At 39.2% G+C, this 23,365-nt stretch overlaps 1 protein-coding gene across 4 annotated transcripts in view; it reads left to right on the forward strand.

Moving 5' to 3' along the window:
- Positions 1 to 110: 110 nt before the first annotated feature.
- PEX1 (peroxisomal biogenesis factor 1) overlaps positions 111 to 23,365 on the forward strand; it is a 45,402-nt gene continuing 22,147 nt past the window's right edge. For all 4 annotated transcript variants that reach the window (XM_077776224.1, XM_077776225.1, XM_077776226.1 and 1 more), the window contains exons 1-11: positions 111 to 278; positions 5,059 to 5,202; positions 7,949 to 8,032; positions 8,431 to 8,545; positions 8,637 to 9,328; positions 10,941 to 11,060; positions 14,119 to 14,242; positions 14,474 to 14,574; positions 15,456 to 15,538; positions 16,753 to 16,885; positions 21,956 to 22,052. In XM_077776224.1, the coding sequence (XP_077632350.1) occupies positions 150 to 278; positions 5,059 to 5,202; positions 7,949 to 8,032; positions 8,431 to 8,545; positions 8,637 to 9,328; positions 10,941 to 11,060; positions 14,119 to 14,242; positions 14,474 to 14,574; positions 15,456 to 15,538; positions 16,753 to 16,885; positions 21,956 to 22,052 (1,822 nt within the window). In that variant the 5' untranslated portion in view covers positions 111 to 149. The remainder of the gene's footprint in view (positions 279 to 5,058; positions 5,203 to 7,948; positions 8,033 to 8,430; positions 8,546 to 8,636; positions 9,329 to 10,940; positions 11,061 to 14,118; positions 14,243 to 14,473; positions 14,575 to 15,455; positions 15,539 to 16,752; positions 16,886 to 21,955; positions 22,053 to 23,365) is intronic.

The following is a 23,365-nucleotide window of genomic DNA, read 5'->3' on the forward strand; positions in this document are numbered from 1 at the left end:
GCTTGCCCATCCCGGTACGGGAGCGAAGCGAGAGGGGCGTGGCCGCAGGGGGCGGGGCCGATCGATCTTCTCCAGCTCTGACTCCCTCTGCCTGCCCAGCGGCCCGAGCCCGCTGGAGTGTGCAGTCGGGGAATCTATGCCCGCCGGTGATGTGGGGTGGCGATCGCCTGGCGGGTGCGGAGGGTGGTGGGGTAGCGGTGACTGTGGTCTTCACCAACGCTCGTGACTGCTTCCTCCACTTGCCGCGGCGTCTCGTGGCCCAGCTGCACTTGCTGCAGGTAAGGCGCCGGCCCTGGACGTGGGCTCCCAGCCCGGACTCGGGACACCTGGTCGGCAGTCTGGGGGTGGACCGAGCCAAGGCCTCTAGGGAGGGCCTCTCCCGGAGGCGAGGGACTGGCTGCCTTTCCGTCTCCGCCGAGCCGTTCCGAGGCCAGACTGAGGGCCCCTCGAGAGCAGGGCCCGCCGGGGCACTCTCTGCAACCCACGCTACGCCTGGTGCAGCCTGGGCCTTAAACTTACTCTATTACAGGTGTTTTCACTCGGTGATAGTGGGCTTTCAAACATCCCAGTGTTGTACGTGTGCATTGAAAAATATTCCTCACTCCAGTTTGGAAAGGCTCCTGGAAAGTCGCTAAATTTTATTCCCTTACAAATGTTTGTCGTGCTAGTGATTTCCTGGTACCTGCAGGGCTGCCGTCCTGGTCTCCAGAGGGAGAGGCAGATTTGGTTTGCAGAGTCTCTGTAAATTAACGGTACGTTAACAGAGACTGAGCCCCGTGTCCCTGAGCAGGGTAGGTTAAAAAATGAAGGTTCTTCCCTGTGTCGCCGATGGTCGGAGCCCATCCGAGGTGTACCAGGAATGTGCAGTAGAATTTTGCATACTTGCATGTACGTAAGCAGGATTACTTGAAACTCTGTCGTCAGTTGACCCCTCTAATCACTGGCAGAGACAACATCCCTATTTTCATAACTAGAAATAGAGCACACAGTCTACAAGTTTGAGTGTGCTTGTGCGGGCAGAAGGATAGGCTATTTGAAATCCTCAGAAATCCTGGATGCATGGTACCCAGCACTGGCTGATCATGCAGGAAATATTTAATAGTTTGCATTAATTTTAAGTATCTTACTTTCCCACTTCTCTGCAACTTTTTCTAGATTATTTTCCCCTTAGAATTATTGGGCTAGAGAGCATAGGTAATTATTAAAGCGTGAAGTCACAGGTTGGGGGGTTAATGGGTTGAATTATATTTGGGCTGAAGCATGGAGTACATAATATCTACAGAGCTGAAATGGGAAGAGGGTAAGAACAATGGTCTTCTGGCCTGTGTCAGACTTTCCTTGAAGCTTCTTTTTTTTTTTTTTTTTAAATTTTTTTTTTTTTTTTTTGGAGGNACAGAGCCCGATGCGGGGCTCGAACCCACGAACCGCGAGATCATGACCTAAGCGAAAGTCGGACGCTTAACCGACTAAGCCACCCAGGCGCCCCGTTCCTTGAAGCTTCTAAAAATACGAATGTTCTGGTCCTTCCTCAGACCTACTGAATCAGAATCTTGGGGAGTGAACTCCAGGCATCTGTAATTTAAAAAGTATCTTTGGGCAGTTTGGATGCACAAGAATTGAGACCCACTGTTACAGAATCTTAGATTGTTGATGCTGAAACGGACGTTGGGTATCTAGGCCATTTCTGTACTCACTGGCACTCCCAAGCTGGTACCATTTCCATGCAGTTAATGTGTCCACTTGTTACTCATTTGGTGTGCAGGACTGTTTCTTCCATAACCCGCTTCTGTATTCGTGCTATTCTTTCTTCTCAAAATGTTTTCCCTTCTTCCATGCCTTTAAAACCTGAGCATGATCTTCCCTCCTCTGCCTAGCTTTCAGATTCTGTCGTTCACATATGTCTCCTTTTCAAACCTTCACTGCTGTGTTTCTGGGACACATCTCCCTTGTCGTGCCCTGTGTTTCAAGTATTGTTTTGTTTATACAAGTACTTACTTCAGGACTGGATACTCAGTAGATCCTTTAACTCAGGATTTTTAAATCTTTGCTCTTAGGGCTGGATAATTTTTTGTTATGGGGGACTGTGCTGGATATGGTAAGATGTTTACAGGAACTTTGACCTCTATCCACTAGATACCAGTAGCACCCCTTCCCTTCAGTAGTGACAGCCAAAAATGTCTTCAGACATTGCCAGATGTTTCCTGGGGAACAAAATCACCCCCGAGTTGAGAACCATTGCTTTACCTGAGTTATTTTTTCCGTATGTTGGGTTCAGCGCTTGCTGTGACGGCCAAAATGGGGGAAAGGATTCACATCCACACTGAACTCAAACAAATAAACCTAAATCGTCGTCCAGAAATGGTCAGGTACAGACTTGTCATTTCTTTTGTGTTAGCAAAAGATGACCAAGGCTTCAAATCTGGCCAGTCCTAAGGCATGACAACCTGTGATTTCACCTGTAAGTTCCCCCCAGATGATACCAATACAGCAGATAATGGCAAAAGCAGATAGTTATTTACTGATTGGACTCCTGGAAAAGGGGCTCCTCTCTCTCCAGTCTGTGGATTTCTTCTCTTTACCTGTGTGCCCCGCTGTTCTGCATGCAGTTCAGGTGGAAAATGTTTTACATGAGAATGGGCTCACAATATTAATCTGCAAAATCCAGCTGAACACATATTATGATTATGGAGCTGGTTATTACACATTGACCAAAGGAATAATTGAAGTATTTTTCCTGTTTAATAAAATTGTTTTTTCCCTTTTCCAGAGTTGGTAGAATTCTCCTTTTTGATATTTCAGATCATGTTTCATATCTCCTTATTGAACATCTCTAGTTTTACAAGTTTTTCCCTATGGGGGCACCTGGCCGGCTCAGTCAGTGGGGTGTGCAACTCTTGATCTAGGGCTTGTGAGTTCGAGCCCCATGTTAGGTATAGAGATTACTTAAAAATAAATACATTTAAAACCTGTCATTTTAAAAAATAAATAAAATTTCTTTTTATGAAATAGGAATTGATCTGGATTATACACCCTTAACTCTGATGAAACTGTGGAAAGCACCTGGGGAATTGGTCCTCTTCACCCTGTAACCTCAACTAACATACTTACTGCTGACATAGTAATTTGGAATTGAACTCCAAATCCAGTGCCCTGTATACTTTATTACACCGTGCTTAGCAGAAAGGTTTTGTCAGCAAGTGCGGTTAGACTATCCTGTGAATTGTGAGAAAAATTATACAACTAAGTGATACACGATGACTTTCTTGAATACAAAGTTTTAATAACATGGTTAGTTGAAAGTACATTATATTGCCTCAGAAGGGGCTCCAAAATCCTTTGAAAATTTTCCTATTTAAAGAAACACAAGAGGGGCGCCTGAGGGGCTTAAGTTTGGCTCAGGTCGTGATCTTGTGAGTTTGAGACCCACATGGGGCTCGCTGCTGTCAGCGCAGAGCCTGTTTGGATCCTCTGTCGTCTTTCTCCCCCTCCCCCACTTGTACTCTCTCAAAAATAAAATTAAATTTTTTTTAATGTTTTATTTTGAGAGAAGTAGCGTGAGCAGGGGAGGGTGAGAGAGAGAGGGAGACACAGAATCTGAAGCAGNTGTCTTTCTCCCCCTCCCCCACTTGTGCTCTCTCAAAAATAAAATTAAAAAAAATTTTTTTAAAGCTTTATTTTGAGAGAAGTAGCGTGAGCAGGGGAGGGGGAGAGAGAGAGGGAGACACAGAATCTGAAGCAGGCTCCATGTTCTGAGCTGTCAGCACAGAGCCCAACCGGGGCTTGAACCCACGAACCGTGAGATCATGACCTGAGCCGAAGTCGGATGCGCAACCGACTGAGCCACCCAGGCGCCCCCCAAGTTTATGTATTTTTAAAGGTTTCTATAATGAGTTTGTAATTCTTCAATCATAGAAAAAAAATTTTTAGTCTTTAGCCACAAACCTAATGTGTTTTATGCAATTGCTTTTAATGAAAATACAGTAAAAATTTTTTTTAATGTTTATTTGAGAGAGAGAGAGAGAGTATGAGCAGGGGAGGGGCAGAAAGAGAGGGAGACACAGAATCTGAAGCAGGCTTCAGGCTCTGAGCTGTCAGCAGAGAGCCCAACATGGGGCTCAAACTCATGAGCCATGAGGTCATGACCTGAGCCGAAGTCAGACACTTGACCGACTGAGCCACCCAGGATCCTTGAGAATACATTTTATTAATAATTATTTTTATTTTTAAGTAATCTCTACACCCAACATGGGACTTGAACTGAGAACTTGCGATCAGGAGTCGCATGCTGCACCAACTGAGCCAGCCAGGCACCCTGAGAGTACACTTTATATTGTGATTTAATTACTTACACATACAGGTCCTTAGTTCTAAAACTTAAAGTTAGTTAAGCTGCATAATATAAAATGTCTGGAAGTGTACATAAGAAGCCACTATAGTAATTACCCCTGGGAATAGGAACCTGCCTACATGGTTTATGCTTTTGTAATTTTTGTGGTTTTACCATGTGCGTTTATTCTCCCCTAATACACATACCGTTACATTTTTAATGATCATGATACATCTCTTACTTATTGACTCGTGCTTTACAAATAGCAAATTTGTAGCTTATTTAATAAACTTCTCAGTAATAGATATTTAAGACAGTTCTAAGTGTTTTCTGCTACAGAAAATACTGCAGAGAGATATGGGTTCTGGTGTGGTTTTCTTCTTTCAATCATTAATTCAGAAGAAATATTCAAATAGATACACCTGGCTCAAAGTTTATATAAATTCACTGGCTACCTGTTGCCATTTTGAATTCTGGAATGGTTGAATCAATTTGTATTGCCCTCCCAAGAATGTAAGAGTATTGGTTTCACCCATAGCATCACTAGCCTTTTCATATCGGAAATGATGATAGCTTTTTAAATGCTCTAATGTGCACAGCTGAGACCTGTCGCCTGTCCACAGAACTCTCTTTGTATGTGTGGGTTGCAGTAATAGTTTATCTTTTATGAGAATCCAGAGAAGCACACAAAAACTCTTACAGACCTCCTTTCTTATTTCTTGAATAAATAGAACCAAGCTATAGAAGTGACCTGGGGTCAACAGCCTGCATTCTTGAGCTGGGTAGAAGGCAGGCATTTCAGTGATCAAGGTGAAAATGTGGCTGAAATCAACAGACAACTTGGTCAGAGACTTGGACTCTCAAATGGCGACCAGGTAAGTACAAAATGTGATGACTGTGACTTCCTCCTAATGTCACATAATATAACAATGGGAAGTGAACATTTAGATTAATTGTTTTAAGGGGGTGAGATGACACCTAACTTGTGTGCTGCTATAACCAGTCCAGGATATGCAAGTTGACTGTAAACTCCATTTTTAAATCATTATCTTGTATTAGGCTTCCTAGTTGATTTTGTGTTCTATTTCACTCACTTTCCAGATTCCCTAATTTTGTTTGTGTGCAATTATTTTTACTTTATGAATTATTGAGTTTTACTATTACTGGACTTCATTTGTTTCCGGCAAATCTTCTAACCTTCCAGAGTCATACCTGATTTTTAAAAAATTTATCCGGTAAAAGAGTTAATTTTCTATTTTTATCTTGCCTATGAATTTAATTGTAAACCCCAAAGCTATAGACTTACGTCTAGTTTTTCATTATTGTGTTGATCAATTTATGCCCTTCTAAATATTTTAAACTGCAGAAGTAGTACATCTTCATTACAAATAGTTTACATTTGAAAGTTAAAAAAAATTGTTTTCTCTAACCCCAGCCTCAGAATGCATGTGCACTGTATGTTGGGATTATAGTATGCTGTTAAGATTTAAAGAATGGAAGGAAGAAAAGGAAAGGGAATGGAAGAATACACATTGTTTTTTAAATCATACACATTTCCTGTAGTTTTCCCCACAAAGTATATCAGAGATCCCTTTCCACATACTACAGTGTGCATTGAACATCTGTGTATCCATATAGAATGAAACATTACAGATTGATTGAGTCCAGGGGTCTGCACGTTGAAAACTCTGATATTGGTGCTGAGCTGTATTCTGTTACCAGCTTCCCATAACAGTGTATAAGAGCGTCACCTCTCTTTAACTTGTTTTGAACACAGACTAAGTTTGTTCATGCATGCTTTTGGCAATGAGAAAAGGCCACGAATGAGAAATTCATAGTCCTAGTATTAGTCCTTTGGTTACCCTAAATTTTTCTTAGAATTTTAAAACTTTAGCACCAGAGTGGCTTAGACATCATAACTTTGGTTCCCTGCTCTACAAACCTAGGGAGACAGAACATTTTGCCCAGGATTGCACAGCAAGTTAAAGTTCTGCTCTCTTAGAGTATGTGTTATTTCCCAGTGAGAAACACCAGCTTCTTGTTCCAGATCTTGATGTCTTCATCTGCCTCTGAACAGTCCTGTTGGTTTCTAATGCCTGTTTGCTTCAGAGTGAACTTTTACCTGATTCCCTGCAGATCTTCTGTATTGTAGCAATACTACTGAGTTACTGTCACCCGAAGAATAGGAACAAGGTGAACTGGCTGGCCCAGGACTCTAGCTTCTTGGTGGGTGGGAGCTGCTTTGTGTTTCCCCAGAATTGCCCCTTTCAAATAGGGTGAACTGGAGATACTGATGGGAAATTCACTGAGGGTGAGGCACTTGGGGAAAATTCTGCTTCAGTCCACAAAAGTGACGAAGGAAGGGCTGATTAACTGGAGCATTTAATACTTGGTGGCTTTCACTCCTCAATCCCCAGAAATGCCTAAAGAAAGGGAGAAGACAGGTGGTAGATTTCTGCTTCTTGAAATACTAGCATTTCTTTCTTTTCTTTTTTTTCTTTTTTCTTTTTTTTCTTTTATTTTGAGAGAGAGTGTGTGAATGCAGGTAGGGGTAAAGAGAGAGAGAATCCCAAGCAGCCTCCACATTTTCAGTGCGGAGCCTGATGCACAGCTCATGAACTGATGTAGGGCTCATGATCATGAGATCATGACCTGAGCTGACATCAAGCAAGAGTTGGATGCTTAACTGAACAAGCCATCCAGCTAACCCATCTTTCTTTCTATCTTTCTTTCTTTCTGTTTAAAGTTTTACTTATTTATTTATTGAACTCACAACCCCAAGATCAAGAGTTATATGCTCTGACTGAGCCAGCCAGGCAACCAAGAGACACACTGGCATTTCATATGTATCTGTAGACTGGAATGAGGGCATAGTTATTTTACTTTACTTTTAGCTGTGAATGTTTATTTTTCCAACTAATTTGCTCTGATCTCTGAGCACTTTTTCTTACTTTTCTAGAAGCACCATGCAGGTTAGTTATAAAACCAGAAGTCTTAAAAAATGATAGAGTGTGAAATGATAGATTAGGCCATGACTTGGCATTGTTTCTTTTTGCATTTTTTTTCAAGTTTAATTATTTATTTTGAGAGAGAGAGGGAGCAAGCACAGGCAGAGGAGGGGCTGAGAGAGAGGGAAAGAGAGAATCCCAAGAGGCTCCATGCCAGCACAGAGCCCCGTGCCAGGCTCAAACCCACGAGCTATGAGATCATGACCCTAGCCAAAGTTGGACGCTTAACCAGCTGAGCCACCCAGGTGCACCTTCTTCTTGCATTTTTAAATTAACACTTATTTTGTTAATGGTTATCTTTATTTATTTATTTTTTTTAAATCTTTTGTGCTAGGGTGTATTTTCCCTTTTTCTATAATTTGTTGTGAAACAGTTTTTCCTAAAATGTTGAGTATATCAAGGCCTAGCTAAGAATAGGTACTTAATAAATCTTTGCCAAATGAAGGTCCACCCAATGCAGGCAGGCACGCACCCACTCATTCACTCACTCATACTTTATTATTTACTTAAAGAGGGAACTTCTTACTTTCTGGGGATATGCATTTTAAAAAATTTTTTATTGATTTACAAAAAAATCTTTTAAAAGTAGTTTTACATTTTTGATTTATTCCAGGTGTGTCTCAAGCTGTGCTCCCATGTGGTGTCTTGTCAACAAGTGGAAGTGGAACCCCTCTCAGCAGATGACTGGGAGATACTGGTAAAAACAAAACAAAAAACTAGCCTGGTTTAAGGTCAAACCGCTTCCGAATAGTTGATTGTTTATACTGCAGTATGGTTGACGTACAACATTACATTGGTTCAGGCGTACAGCATAGTGATTCAGCACCTCTGTACATGACGCTGCGCTCACAAGGGTAGCCGCCGTCGGTCCCCATACAACACTGTTCTGTGTTTCCTATGCCGCACCTTTTAGCCCTATGACTTACTCCTTCCATAACTGGGAGCCAGACTATCAGCATCTCTAGATTTCTCTCTTTTGAGCTTCATTATATATTCTGAGCTGCTTCGAGTTGTAAGAATGACTTGCGATTTCCTTACTCGACACGGAATGGACAAAACATGAAGTGAATTGGTCTTTTCATTTGTTGGTTGTAGGAGCTGCATGCCGCTTCCCTCGAACACCATCTTCTAGATCAAATTCGCATAGTTTTTCCAAAAGCCATTTTTCCTGTTTGGGTTGATCAGCAAACTTACATATTTATCCAAATTGGTAGGTGTTACTATCTTTTTCCATTGTACGTCATGGCACTGCGTCCATAGCGGAGGTGAACACATACTAATGAGTTTTGTTTTCCACACAGTTGCACTGACACCAGCTGCCGCCTATGGAAGGCTGGAAACTGACACCAGACTCCTTATTCAGCCAAAGACCCGCCAGGCCAAAGAGAAGACAGTTTCAAAAGCAGATAATGCACATGGGAAATTCCTTAATGGGTCTGATAAACCAGATTCAGAAGTAACAGCTGACTCCACATTCATGCCAAGCTTATGGACTTTGATAGGAAGCATTTTTTCTTTTGGGTCTGAGAAGAAACAAGAGCTATCTTGGGGTTTAACTGAAATGAATGCATTCAAAAATATGCAGTCCAAAGTCGTTCCTCTAGACAATATTTTTAGAGTGTGCGAATCGCAGCCTCCCAGTATGTGTAATGCCGCAGCGGCTTCTGAATTTCACAAACACTCCGCCGTTCATGTATTTCCATGGGACCAGGAATATTTTGATGTGGAGCCCAGCTTCACTGTGACCTACGGGAAGCTAATTAAGCTACTTTCTCCAAAGCAACTACAAAGTAAAACAAAACAAAACGTTCTGTCACCTGAAAAGGAGAAGCAGATATCGGAACCACTAGATCAAAAACAAATCGGCTCAGACCATAGTCAAGAAGCTGCTAAGGCCTTTGTGCTAAAGGTAGTCTGGAACGGACTTGAGGAATTGAAGAATGCCATAAAATACACCAAAGGCTTAGAAGCACTTCATCTTGGAAAAGTCTGGGTTAGTATAAATTTTATTATGAGAGAAAGCAATTTCATGTTGCTTGAAATTCTTCAAATTATGAATTAGAACCATATTTTATATACAATTTGAAAATCAGTATATAAAAAATGGTGTCGAAGGTCCCTCCAAGGGCATGTTTCTCACTGCATGGTCAAGTTCTTGTTTGGGTGAAGATTGCATATTTTCTGGTCAGGTAAACTTGGACAGCTATAAGCTTAGATAGTTAGAGGCCCAGAGAAGTAAAAACTACTTACTTTAGGTTATATAGTAAATAGTACTATTACTCACACCCAGGTGTGCCGACTCTATAGCGTTCATGTGGTGTGCCCTACAAACCCTCACAGTTGTTTTTAAAGTGTATTTATTTTGAGAGAGAGCACATGTATGCGTGAGCAATGGAGGAGCAGAGAGAGGGAGAGAGAACGACACTGTCAGCATGAAACCCCACGTAGGGCTCGACCTCACGAACCGTGAGATCACGACCTGAGCCAAAATCAAGAGCCAGACACTTAACCGACCCAGCCACCCAGGTGCCCCATGAAGCCTTACATCTTTAATACCTGCCAAAGGTTTGGTCCCCAGCTCCCGAAAGCAAAAGAGGGACTTGTTAGGTGTTGGGGGGCATGCCTGTGTAGCAGGAGGCCCATGGGGTGAGCTGGCATCAGGATCGGAATGTACCCAGAAGCTGCTTACCCTGCTGGGGCCAGTTTTTTAACTGTGGGCCTGGGCAAGGTGGGGAGGGTGGGGAGGAGAGCAGCTGTTGTTTCATCTTCCTATCCTGGCCTCAGGTAGTAATGCTTAGTTTATGTGAAATGAGTCACCAGCCCCTTTTGCTTGAACTTAACTTGAGCATTGTGAAGTGAGACTTCATGGTGATAAAGGGGGGAAATGGTTAGGCCAGGAAGAAAAATGAGAAAGGAGGGGGGTCGTCTTTGTAGATTTCTTTTACTGCCAGTTTTACATATGACCTCTGTGCTGGCAGCTTACAAAGTTTTAATCTCTTGAGCTTACATCATTTTTAAAAATTCCAGACCATCAGCTCATTATTTCCTCTTAGCTCTAAACTCCCAGTTTAGGAGATTCTGCTACCTCTTCAAAATAAAAATGTCTAACACTGAACTTGTCAGGACTTTTCTTCTATGCGAAGAATGTAGCAGGAATACTGTTTTATTTTTCCTTGAGAACATATGGTGAGGATGGGGTGAAGGAGTGCCAGGTAAAGGCCTGGAGACCGTGTAAGACAGCAGCGAGGAGCCCACACTTCCCACTCCACTTTAAAGGCTGGCAGCCCTGGGCACTGCGCAGGGGTGGTTCTGGCAGCGGGTGGCACCCGCTGCTCATAGGCTTGACTCGAGAGATCACAGTTGATGGACCACATTCTGAAGAGGGTGTGAAAAGAAAGAAATGAAGGGGAAAAACTGAAATGCTTGTGATACAACAGTGCCTGAACAGCCATCTGGTTACTCTCTGAATCATGATAGCTTTCCCAAATTTCCTTATTCATTAATTTACCCAAATTCATGAAAGTTAAAACCAGTATATATGCTGTGCAATATTTTTACATCAAGCTTTACACATATTTATATTCTGATTCATTTTTATATTTCAGATTCCAGATGACCTGAGAAAGAGACTAAATATAGAAATGCATGCAGTAGTCAGAATGACGCCAGTGGAAGTTATCCCTAAAATTCCAAGATCTCTAAAATTGCAACCTAGAGAAAACTTGGTGAGTTCAAATTTATGTTTTGTCACAGTTGTTTTAGACGTCTTGTAAACTTTTTAGTTGCTTCAGTAAGTAATACGAATGTTGTATTTCTTTTTGCTAGAAGGGCAAAGAAGTCTTTATTGTGGTAAAATATATATATAACGAAATGCTATTTTAGCCATTTTTTAAATGTACAGTTTAGCATTAATTATGTTCATAATGTGCAATCATTGCCACCATCTATTTCCAAAACTTTCCCATCCCCCCCAAACAGAAACTCTGTGCCTAGTAAGCAATAACTCCCCGTCCGGCCCTCCCCTAGCTCCTAGTAACCTCTATGTACATTCTGTCTCTGTGAAACTGGTTATTCTAGATATTTCATATAAATTGAATCATACAGTATTTGTCCTTTGTCTCTGGCTTATTACACTTAGTGTGTTTTCGAGGTTCACCCATGTTACAGAATCTGTTAGGACTTCATTCCTATTCATGGCTAAATAATATTCCATTATATGTATATACCATATTTTGTTTATCCATTCATGTGTTGATGGACCCTTGGATCGTTTCCACCTTTTTGACTGTTGTGAATAATGCTGTTATATAGACTTTAGTATACAAGTAGCTATTTGAGTCCCTGTTCTCAGTTCTTTTGAGTATATACCTAGGAGTTGAGTGGATGGATTTTATGGTAATTCTGTGTTTAACTTTTTGAAAAACCAAGAAGTCTTTAGTAAGCAACACATGTATTATGTAGATTGTGTCAATGTAAATATGATAATTTGGCTTTTTTTTGTTTTTATTAAGTAAGCTCTATACCCAGTGTGGGGTGCGAAATCCTGTCCCCAAGATCAAGAGTCGCATACTCTACTGACTGAGCCAGCCAGGTCCCCTGATAATTTGACTTTTAAAAGATAGGTATTTTTGCTACATTCATGTAATTTTTAAAAATTCCCCACATGTTTCAGCATAAATATTGCAGCCTCAAAGAGTGCTAGACTGCTCACTAATAGAGTATTGTCACTTGTACCAGTTTAGTTTACCGGTTCTCAGAGAACTACAATCCAGGAAAATTATTGTGTTCTAGGTTTTAAAATTTCCAAGCATGACCTTATCCTTCTCTGATTATTCAGATGGTCCTTTTGGATCTTCAGGATCATGATGGTCATTATAGCATGGAAGAACCATTTTAACAGAACTTGCAAAGCGATGAAACCCCAGATAAGATCGCTTATATTATGTACTAGAGAAGAGGAAAATAAATAGAATAAATGCCATTTCCATAATAGTATGGGACTGAACACTTAACACATTGGCAGAACAGTACACAGTGATTTCTAGTTTTAACTTCTTAATTTATCTTGTATTTTTCAAAAGTTAGGTCTTGTATAAAAGACAGTAGATTTTCTTTTTTTTTTTAATTTTTTTTAATGTTTTTTATTTATTTCTAGGAGAGAGAGAGACAGCGTGAGCAGGGGAGGGTCAGAGAGAGAGGGAGTCACAGACTGAAACAGGCTCCAGGCTCTGAGCCGGCAGTCAGCACAGAGCCCGACGCGGGGCTCGAACCCACGAACCGCGAGATCATGACCTAAGCGAAAGTCGGACGCTCAACCGACTAAGCCACCCAGGCGCCCCAAGAATTTATTTTTCTTACGTACAGAGAAGTTTGGAGGAGCTATGAGGTGGTTAAACTGTGTCATCTGGGATGTAGCCTCCTTTGGTCTTTCTGCCATCTTTAGCCTATAACTTCCTCCTTTGATACGAGGCATTTGTCATACTGATAGGCATCACATATGCGTGTTGTTTTTTTTTAATGTTTGTTTATTTTGAGAGCCAGAGAGAGACAGAGCATGAGGGGGGATGCAGAGAGAGGGAGACACAGAATCTGAAGCAGGCTCCAGGCTCCGAGCTGTCAGCACAGAGCCCGACGTGGGGCTCGAACCCACGAACCGTGAGATCATGACCTGAGCTTAACTCAGATGCTTAACTGACTGAGCCACCCAGGCGCCCCACATATGCGTTCTTGGCAGAAGGAAAGGCACAAAGCAAAACCCTTCTCCTAGTAAAATGTGTATACCTTTTAATTAGGAAGAGGCCCTTCTCAACGATTGCTGATGGCACACCATTGGTCAGAATGGAGGCACATGCATGTGCCCACATGCACACACAGATCCAGGCTGGGAATTGAAGAGTTTTCTTTCCCACCTCTTTAATAGAGGGAGGCAAGGGAGAATGACGTTGGAATGGTTATCCACCGAGCCAAATTATGGTATGTGTGTCACTGGTCCTAGAGATAGGGAGTGTTTAAAACTTTGCCACTTGTGTAAATGTTTCTTCAGGCTTCACTGTATTCCTTGTGCTGTAATATCAGTTCCCAGATCTGTGCCTCTAAATACGAATATCTTTCCTGGTTTTGTTTGGTAAGGTTTACTTTTTTTTTTTTTTAACTTGTAAATTATTTCTTTTTAGTTGCTCCCATTTAATAGATGATAAAATTGAGGTTCAGACAGTTCTATTAGTTTGCCCATAGTCACACAGATGTTAAATGGTCATGCTGGGCTGGTTTGCACCTTGAATTAGCACATTTAAAAAAAGGTTTTTTTTAATGTTTTATTTATTTTTAAGAGAGAGAGAGAGAGACAGCGTGAGCAGGGGAGGGCCAGAGAGAGAGGGAGACACAGAATCTGAAGCAGGCTCCAGGCTCTGTGCTAGCTGTCAGTACAGAGCCCGATGAGGGGCTTGAACCCACGAACTGTGAGATCATGACCTGAGCCAAAGTCAGATGCTTAACCAACTGAGCCATCCAGGTGCCCCAAATTAGCACATTTAATTACTTGTGCCAAACTGTTGTAGAATGAGTATGCTGTGATTTACATCCCCAGACTCCTACCAATGGATACCGTCTTACGGTCCTCACATGAGGCTCAGAGAGGTTTCTAAGAAGTTTGCTTAAGATCCATCAGCCATATCAAAGTTTACATATTTTTATTTAGCAAGATGAGGTATTAGACTAAGGATGTTAATGTTAAGTTTTAGGTATTTGGATAATTCATTACTGTTCTTCCCTTTTCTCTGGCAGCCTAAAGACGTGAGTGAAGAAGACGTGAAAACTGTATTCTCTTCGTGGCTACAGCAGTGTACCACTACCACACTTCCTTTAATAATATCAGAGGAAGAATATATTAAGCTGAGAATTAAAGATGGTGGGTAAATTTTGTTATTTTGATATTTTTCCTATTAAAGAAGTCAAAAATTTTTTATTGTTGTTACAACCTTTAGTACGCGTGAACAGGAAACATTATAATAAGTAAATGGTAGATTTTACATATCGAAGAATGCCTTTACTTAAATTTAAAGAAATTTAAATCTTAAATTACCTCAACTCTGTTTCAGTACTAACTCCACATTTATTACTTTTTTTTTTTTTTTTATAGGGTTGAAGGAGTTTTCTCTAAATATAGTTCATTCTTGGGAAAAAGAAAAAGAAAATATTTTTTTACTGAGTCCCAGTCTGCTGCAGAAGATCACAATACAAGTAATCACATAACTATTGAATCTTTAATAAAATAATATTGGTCGCATTGGATCGATAATAAAGTATGAATTTACCTGTAAGACTTTGTATCCTGAAGTGTATTAGAAACGTGAATGATAAGAGTAAGGAATAACTTGATTTAAAATATTTTGTTATATAGTCTCTTTAAGTTATTTAAATAAATTGATTTATTCTAAATTAAAATCAATGTGCAATTAAGTTTCAAGAACAGAATTGATTGTGTTAACTGGCCGATAGATCATGATTTCAAATTATTCTCGTATTGAAACAAAGGAAAACTTAGATTTTGGGGTTTGATTTTTTTTAATTCCTATTTTTAGTTGGAGTTCTGCACAACCCATCTTGTTTTGTCACTTCTTAAATTCTCAACTCTTCACAAATATTACCAGATCACTTTTCTTCCAGGAGTATTTTAAAAGTGGTCTTTTTTAGAATGTTATGTTTTAGTTAGGTTAGTCACTCTCATTGTTACAAAATTGAAGATGTTCTAGTCGTTTAGAATTTGAATGGTTTGGCACTAGACATTGTCTCTCTGCTTTTGAGATGAAATTGAAGGAATACCATTCAAAGAAGATACAAATGGAAGAATTGTGGAGAGTAAATGAGACACAAATCAAAATTACAAATAAAGATGTATCTGCAAAATGTATGACATTCTTTACCTCTTGTTGACCATAAATATTTATGTTCCTTGGATGAGTAAATTGTGATTGTCAAGGCTAATTTGAATAATGATCTTGCATGCATACTGTATCTTTTCTCGGTGTAACAGAATCAGTAATCAGTTTCCTGGGACCCAAGAAAAACAGGCCAAAGATATAAATTTGAAATGTAAAATTGATTTTTCCTTGCTACTATAGGTCCTTCTAGATCCTATGGTAAAAGAAGAAAACAGTGAGGAAATTGACTTTATTCTTCCTTTTTTAAAGCTGAACTGCTTGGGGTAAGAAGTTATGGCCAAACTAGTATGTTTACAGACATGTTTGACATTATCTCTGGCAGGGTTTTTCTGTGTAAATATTAAAATAGTTGTTAATGTCATTGGATAATCTCAATAATGCATTAGTAGATGTGTTTTCAAGGATTGTTTCTGTTTTCACAACTCGCTTAGTAATTTGCCTTGTCTTCTTAGGTGACTACATAATAGTCTGAAGCTTATTAGAAACTTTACCTTGAGATTTTGATTTGTGAGAAGGAAACTACTGGTTATGACCTAGATCACACGTGCTCAGATAAAATAATAATTCTTAAGAGTTAATACATTTATTTTAAAAGTTAAACTAGAAACATTAGTTGAATGTTCAAAAATATTTCAAATTAAGTTATTCCTTCAGCTATATTATTAATGTACTAATTGGGATTATTTGTGTTTTCCTTAACATTTAAGACCGACAAGTCTGAAAAGAACTTCCTCTTAGTTTCTTTATCTCTTATGAAATATGAGACTCTCATATAAACATTATACCTCAGAATTCTTCACAGAGGCTTTTAGTGGGTATGGTTGTAGTGATTTGATTTCCTGTACTAGTATAATCTGTAAATGTTTCAGTAAAAGGACCAAACCATAAAGTAACAATGTTTAAATATAGCATGATATTCATGTAGAGAGTAAAATCTTGGAAACCAACTTGACAATAAACTATTTGAAAAAAAAAAAAAAAAGTAAAATCTCTCTAGTTCATATCTGATTTTCAGAATTTATATTATCAGAAATAAAGTGGTAGAGTCAGAAAGTAGGTAGAAGTTCCTGCCTGTGTAATCTACAAATCGAAACTGGATTTAAAAGCTTAATTTAAGAGGAAATAAGTCTTCAATTATTTTAACACTTCAAACACACTCACTTATGATTATGTTGATTACCAAACCAAAAATCATCTTGAGAGGGGTGTTTGTGTCTGTTAAGACAAATTCCTTAAGATGTCCTGTTAAGACAAACTTTTAGTTACTGTACATGTTTGAAAGTAATAAAAACTAATTTTAAAAGCTGTGACTCAGATTTGGCAATAATTCAGTATACTTTCAAATAAGGGAAATTTTAACATTTTACTCTTTTACAAATCATTAATTAGCCTGGGAAGGAAAGTTTCAGATTTTTTTACAGTTAGATTTTATCCTGCTTCAGTGTCTTATCATGCAACCCATGTATATATTTTGCAGAGGAGTGAATTCCTTAGGTGTGTCCTCAATGGAACATATCACTCACAGCCTCTTGCGGCGCCCTTTGTCTCGACAGCTGATGTCCCTTGTGGCAGGACTTAGGAACGGAGCCCTCTTATTCACAGGAGGAAAGGTATGTGGTTAAAATGTGCCCATTTCACTAATAACTTTTATTTTTCCTTTGGGTTTTGATCATCTGTTATATAGAGTTGTTAATACAAGATATGGGAAGCCTTCATTTGCTTTGGAAATTTAGAAGGTGGTGATGAATAAGATGAATAAGGTGATATGCTCCCTGCCTTTTTTTTTTTATATGTACTATTTGATACGATTATATGATTTTTCTTTTTTAGGGTGTTGATAGGGTTAATTGATTTTCAAATGTGAACCAGCCCTTGCATGTATATAATAAATCTTACTTGGTCATGGTGTATTATTCTTTGTATGCATTGCTGAGTTCTGTTTGCTAAAAATCCTTTTTTAAAGTGTTTTAAAAACATTTATTTAATCTCCATCCCCAACATGAGGCTCAAACTCATGACTGAGATCAAGAGTCTCTTCTGACTGAGCCACGCAGGCTCCCCATTGTTTATTAATAATCTGTTGAGGATTTTTGCATCTAAATTCATGAGCAAGTCATTGTTAAGCATCTGACTTTAGCTCTGGTCAGTGATTGGTCAGTGATTATAGTCCATGGGTTTGAACCCTGTGTCCAGATCTGGGCTGACAGCTCAGAGCTTGGAGCCTACTTCAAATTCTGTGTCTCCCTCTCTGCCCCTCCCCTGCCCACACTCTGTCTTTCTCTCTCTCTTAAAAATAAATAAACATTAAAAAGATTTGTTTTGATTCATGAGCAAGATTAGCCTGTACTTTTCTGTTTCTGTACTATGTGCGGTTCTGCTATTAGGGCAATACTGGCCTCATAGAATGAATTGAAAAGTGTTCTTCCCTGTTCTGTTTTCTAGATGAGATTATATAAAGTTGGTTGTTGTTTTTTTTTAATATTTTTTATTTATTTCTAGGAGAGAGAGAGAGACAGCATGAGCAGGGGAGGGTCAGAGAGAGAGGGAGTCACAGACTCTGAAACAGGCTCCAGGCTCTGAGCTGGCAGTCAGCACAGAGCCCGACGCGGGGCTCGAACCCACGAACTGCGAGATCATGACCTAAGCGAAAGTCGGACGCTTAATCGATTAAGCCACCAAGGCGCCCCTATATGAAGTTGGTATTTATTCTTCGTTAAATGTTTGGTAAAATCTCCAGTGAAACCATCTGGGTGCTGAGATTTCGTCACCTTTAACCTTTTTTTTTAATGTTTGTTCGTTTTTGAGAAACAGAGCGTGAGTGGGGAAGGGGCAGAAAGAGAGGGAGACACTGAATCTGAAGACAGGCTCCAGGCTCAGGGTCCGGAAGCTGTCAGCACAGAGCCCAACATGGGGCTAAAACTCGCAAACCATGAGATCATGAGCCAAAGTCGGACACTTAACCATCTGAAGCCACCCAGGTGCCCTGACCTTTAACTTTTTAATTATAAATTAAATCTTAATTGTCTGTTTCGCCACAGCAGACATTTGGTAGTTTGTAATTTTCAAGGACTTGGTCCATTTCTTCTAAGTTGTCAAAGTTAAGACCATAAAGTTGTTTGTAGTATTCCTTTCATTATCCTTTGAATGGCTCTGGGATCTACTGTGATGTTCCATTTCCTGATTTTGGTGTTTTGTGTCTTTTCTCTTTTTAATCTTCATCAGTTTTGCTAGTTTCCCTGCCCTTTTAAAGGGCTTACAGTTTTATTCTTTACCAGTGCAAAATTGTTTTCAGAGGCACAGTGTGGTCTTTGTGAATCCTTGTTCCTTTGTTCAGTTCAAAATTTTAAAGCTTTTTCATTTCCATTCACTTTTAACTTGAGTAAAATAACTTTTCCTGTTGCTAGTGCTAATCCAGTTGCTTTCTTCTGATTCTTATAACACCTACTCCAGGGGTGCCTGGCTGACTCAGTCGGTAGAACATGTGACTCTTGATCTTGGGGTTGTGAGTTCAAGCCCCACACTGGGTGTAGAGTTTACTTAAAAATAAAATTTAAAGAAATACATATTTTACATACATATCTATATATAGTAAAATTTATACATACTTAATATACGTATGTATATATATATATATACACATAGTTACGTGCAGCAACAGCAGTAGGTGTAGTTTTCCCTTTAGGAAATCAGAAGAAGAAGAGCAAATTAAGTCCAGTGTAAGGAGAAGAAAAGAAATAAGAATTAGAGCATATATCAGTGAATTAAAGACAGGAAATCAATACAGAAAAATCAGTGAAACCAAAAGCTGCTTCTTTGAAAAGATCAATAAAATTGATAAGCCTTTAGCCAGTGTAAGAAAAAAAGAAGACACAAATTACTAATACCAGAAATGAAAGAGGGAACATCACCACAGATCCCATAAACGTTAAAAGAATAATAAAGTCATAATAGTAGTAGACAATGCTATGCCCACAAATTTGATAACCATCCTAGAGGAATGGACCCATTTCTTTTTTTTTTTTTTTTTAATTTTTTTAATGTTTTATTTATTTCTAGGAGAGAGAGAGAGACAGCATGAGCAGGGGAGGGTCAGAGAGAGAGGGAGTCACAGACTCTGAAACAGGCTCCAGGCTCTGAGCTGGCAGTCAGCACAGAGCCCGACGTGGGGCTCGAGCCCACGAACCGCGAGATCATGACCTAAGCGAAAGTCGGACGCTTAACCGACCAAGCCACCTAGGCGCCCCGCGGACCAATTTCTTGAAAGACAGAAGTTCCCAAAACTCGCACAAGAAGAGGTAGACAATATAAAAAAGCCTATAAGGAAGAAATCATACCCGTTTTCAACAATCTCTTTTAGAGAATAGAAGCAGAAGGAATACTTCCTAACCCATTCTGTGAGTCCAGCATTACCCTAATACCAAAACCAGACAAAGATGTTAAAACTACAGACTGATACCTCTCATGAACATAGATGCAAAAATCCTCAACAAAATATTAGCAAATCAAATCAACCAATGTGTATAAAGAATTGTATACCATGATCAAGTGGAGATTTATCCCAGGTATGCAAGCTGATGAAGTGTAGCAACTATTCTATGCGGTTTCTAGGTCACATTTCAAAATTCATCATCATTGTGTATTTTGAAAAAGCAATATTGTATTGACCTAGAAATCAGACTTCCCCATCTCACCTAGGGGTGTCATGGTTAATATGAAGAACAAGGAGAAGACCTGGATTTGAGTTCCACCTCTGTCATATACTTACTGACTGTGACTGCAGGCAGTTTTGTGGTTTCTTAATCTGCCCTCTTAGGATAAACCTCACTTAAGGGAAATAATATAAGGGAAATAATATATGGGAAAGTACTTTGTAAACTGAAAAGTGCTATACAAATGTGAATACTTTGTGTGAGGAGAAAGCCCTTGAACTAAGCAAAATATGATGTATGGGACCTGTACCCCAGCACCCTTAATTTCTTTATTTCTTAATTCTTTGGAGCCCATTGACTTGAAATATAGATGCAATTCTGTAAGTTATAAGTGTGGTAGTGTTTGTTGAGTGCCTGCTATGTTTCAGATTTTGTATAACAAGCTTGGCTTGTTTTTCCTGTCCACGGTGCTGAAATACAAAATGTTAGAACTGGTGCAGGGCTGTTAAGGTAGACAAAACAGCAAGGGGAGGAAATAATACTAGATTGAGGGAGAAAACCTATATTAAAAGAACTATAAAAACCTACCACATTCAGCCTTTCCTGGGAGCACCATAGCAACACAACAGTCAGAAAAATTTTAATATATGTACCTTTTGATAAAGTAATTCTGCTTCTAGAAATTTATTCTAAAGGTATAATCTGACAAATAAGTTAACACATAGATGGGTATTTATTTTAGCTTAATTTTAATAGTTAAAAATTAGAAGCAGCATTAATATACATTAGGAAGGGGCTTATTATACACGTGATGTCCAGTACATCCCGCACTGGTGGTGTGCTGGGGAGCTGAAGCAGCTCCATAGTGTTGATAAAGAGGCCAGTGATTTATCATGAATCCACATAAATACTGAAATCCCATCTTTATGAATTTACATAAAATATGTATGGAGTGTCTGGAAGGATCTACATCAGAACAATGGACTGTGGTTACTTCTGTGAGGCGGTAAGATTACAGAAAAAATTTTCCTTTCTATTATACTAAATGTCTACAGTTAACTTTGTATGTTTTGTATATTAATTTATAAACCAGGAAAACAACAAAGCTTTTACTTGGAAAAAAAAAAGGTACACATTGGATCAAACTCTATGTAGTCTAGAGTCACTTAATAAAAAGTAAATAGTTCTACCTACCTAATGGGATTAGGTTTCATTTCTCTAGAAAGATTATTTAATGTTCACATTATTCCCTTCTAGTAACAAATAATGAAGCATGGCCTGTTTTTAAAGGTAAAAAAATTAAGTATCAGTGATTTAACAAATTGTAAAAACAAATGTTTACTTTCTGTCTGTGTGCTATAATGAACATAGGACACAACTAGCTTCTAACAGCTTAAAAAAAAAGGCATATTTTGGTGATATCTGCATATCTCCCACAGCAACTAGACTGGTGTATTTTTGTTTTCTTTTAACTTTCTCAAAGCAGTTGGTTATTTTTAGTATTAGTACCAATTGAGGTTGAAATTGGGGTGGGAAATTCCCTTTTTGGGAAGGTTTATATTCCTGAGATTGGGTTGTCATCTGTTAACCTTGCCTCTGTTTAAATACTATTTGAATCATTCTGTTAGGGCTGGGAAGCTGGAGCCTCCTGGTTTCTTTGCAAAATATTACGTATTTTTCTTTGCTACAGTTGAATACATGTTTAGAAAATCATTCTTTCCCACTTAATCCTAGAGTGCTCTTAAAACTTCCTGAGTCCAGTTTCACTCCTTGCTGTTAGTTTATACTTTATGCTAAATGTCACCTACCATAATGTGATCCTAGAACTCCAGGGAGGTGGGTTTTCTTTTTCTTTTTTATTTTTTTTTCCACCTCCAGCTTTATTGGGATATAATTGACATAGAACATTGTGTAGTGTATACTTGTGTAGTGTATATGATTGGTGAGGCAGGCTGAGTCTTGGTGGTTGTCACAGTAACAGAAGCTATTTCTGTGATTGAATATATTGCTTATGAAGCAATTATTTTCTAGGGCAGTGGAAAGTCAACTTTAGCCAAGGCAGTCTGTAAGGAAGCATTTGACATATTGGATGCCCATGTGGAGATAGTGGACTGTAAAGCTTTACGAGGTATGACTATGGTAACACTCTACATTAATCCCTTTTTTGCTAGTAAGACAGAAATGTTATTTCATGCTGTTAATCTAATAAGTACAAGTATTTAATCTTTCCTAACTTTTCTGTTAGTCGTTAAAATTCCTTAGTAATTGGTTTTTTTTTTTTTTTTTTTTTTTTTTGAGAGAGAGAGAGCATGAGTTGGGGAGGGGGAGAGGGAGAGGGAAAGAATCATAAGTAGGCTTCACACCCAGCACAGAGCCTGATGTGGGACTAAATCTCGTAGATCATGACCTGAGCCTAAATCAAGAGTCAGACGCTTAACTGACTAAGCCACCCAGGTGCCCTAATTCCTTAGAAATTTTAAATCTGTAGCTTTCCAAGATTTTCAACAGAATTTTCTAAACTCTAGATACTTGACGGAGGCCCCCATTACTTTTATTTTCTTAGCCAAACCTCTTTGTAGACTATATTCCTGGAAATGCCAACTTACACCATTCTGAGAAAGTTTGTATTTAGGGTATACTGTTATGGGTGTAAATTATCCCTGAATTGCTAGGGAGTCTCAGGAGAGGAAAAGTGGGTGGCTGTGAACAGTGAAGAGGAGAATTACAATTTACCATATATATACTTTTGTACTTTTAAAAATCTTTAATTATTGTTATCTATTTGATCAAAAAACAATATCGGAAAGATTTTATTTTGAGTAACTTTTTTTCCCCTTGACTACTTCTACCATGTCGTCCCAACCAGTCCATGCTCTGTGTGTGTGTGTGTGTGTGTGTGTGTGTGTGTGTGTGTGTGTGTTTAGTATACTATATGCTAAGAAACTAAGAAACAGCCTTCAAAAGCCCATTGCTTCATATGCTGCAAAGGTGGTTTTAGGGATCCTGTCCATCTCTCAGAATCCTGCTTGAAGCTTCGTATAAAATTTTTGTTTTATTTTTTATACTTATATTTTTAAACTTTTTTTTTTTTAATGTTTTATTTATTTCTAGGAGAGAGAGAGAGACAGCGTGAGCAGGGGAGGGTCAGAGAGAGAGGGAGTCACAGACTGAAACAGGCTCCAGGCTCTGAGCTGGCAGTCAGCACAGAGCCCGACGCGGGGCTCGAACCCACGAACCGCGAGATCATGACCTAAGCAAAAGTCGGACGCTTAACCGACTAAGCCACCCAGGCGCCCCAATACTTATATTTTTAAAATAATTTTTTTAAAGTTTGAGGGAGCATGCATGCATGTGAGCAAACATGCTAGTGGGGATAGGGGAGAGGGAGAGAGAGAGAGAAAGAGAGCGAGAGAGAGAAAAAAATCCCAAGCAGGCTCCATC

This window comes from Crocuta crocuta, unplaced genomic scaffold (genome assembly GCF_008692635.1).
Source record: "Crocuta crocuta isolate KB4526 unplaced genomic scaffold, BGI_CrCroc_1.0 scaffold37, whole genome shotgun sequence".
Lineage (NCBI taxonomy): Eukaryota > Metazoa > Chordata > Mammalia > Carnivora > Hyaenidae > Crocuta > Crocuta crocuta.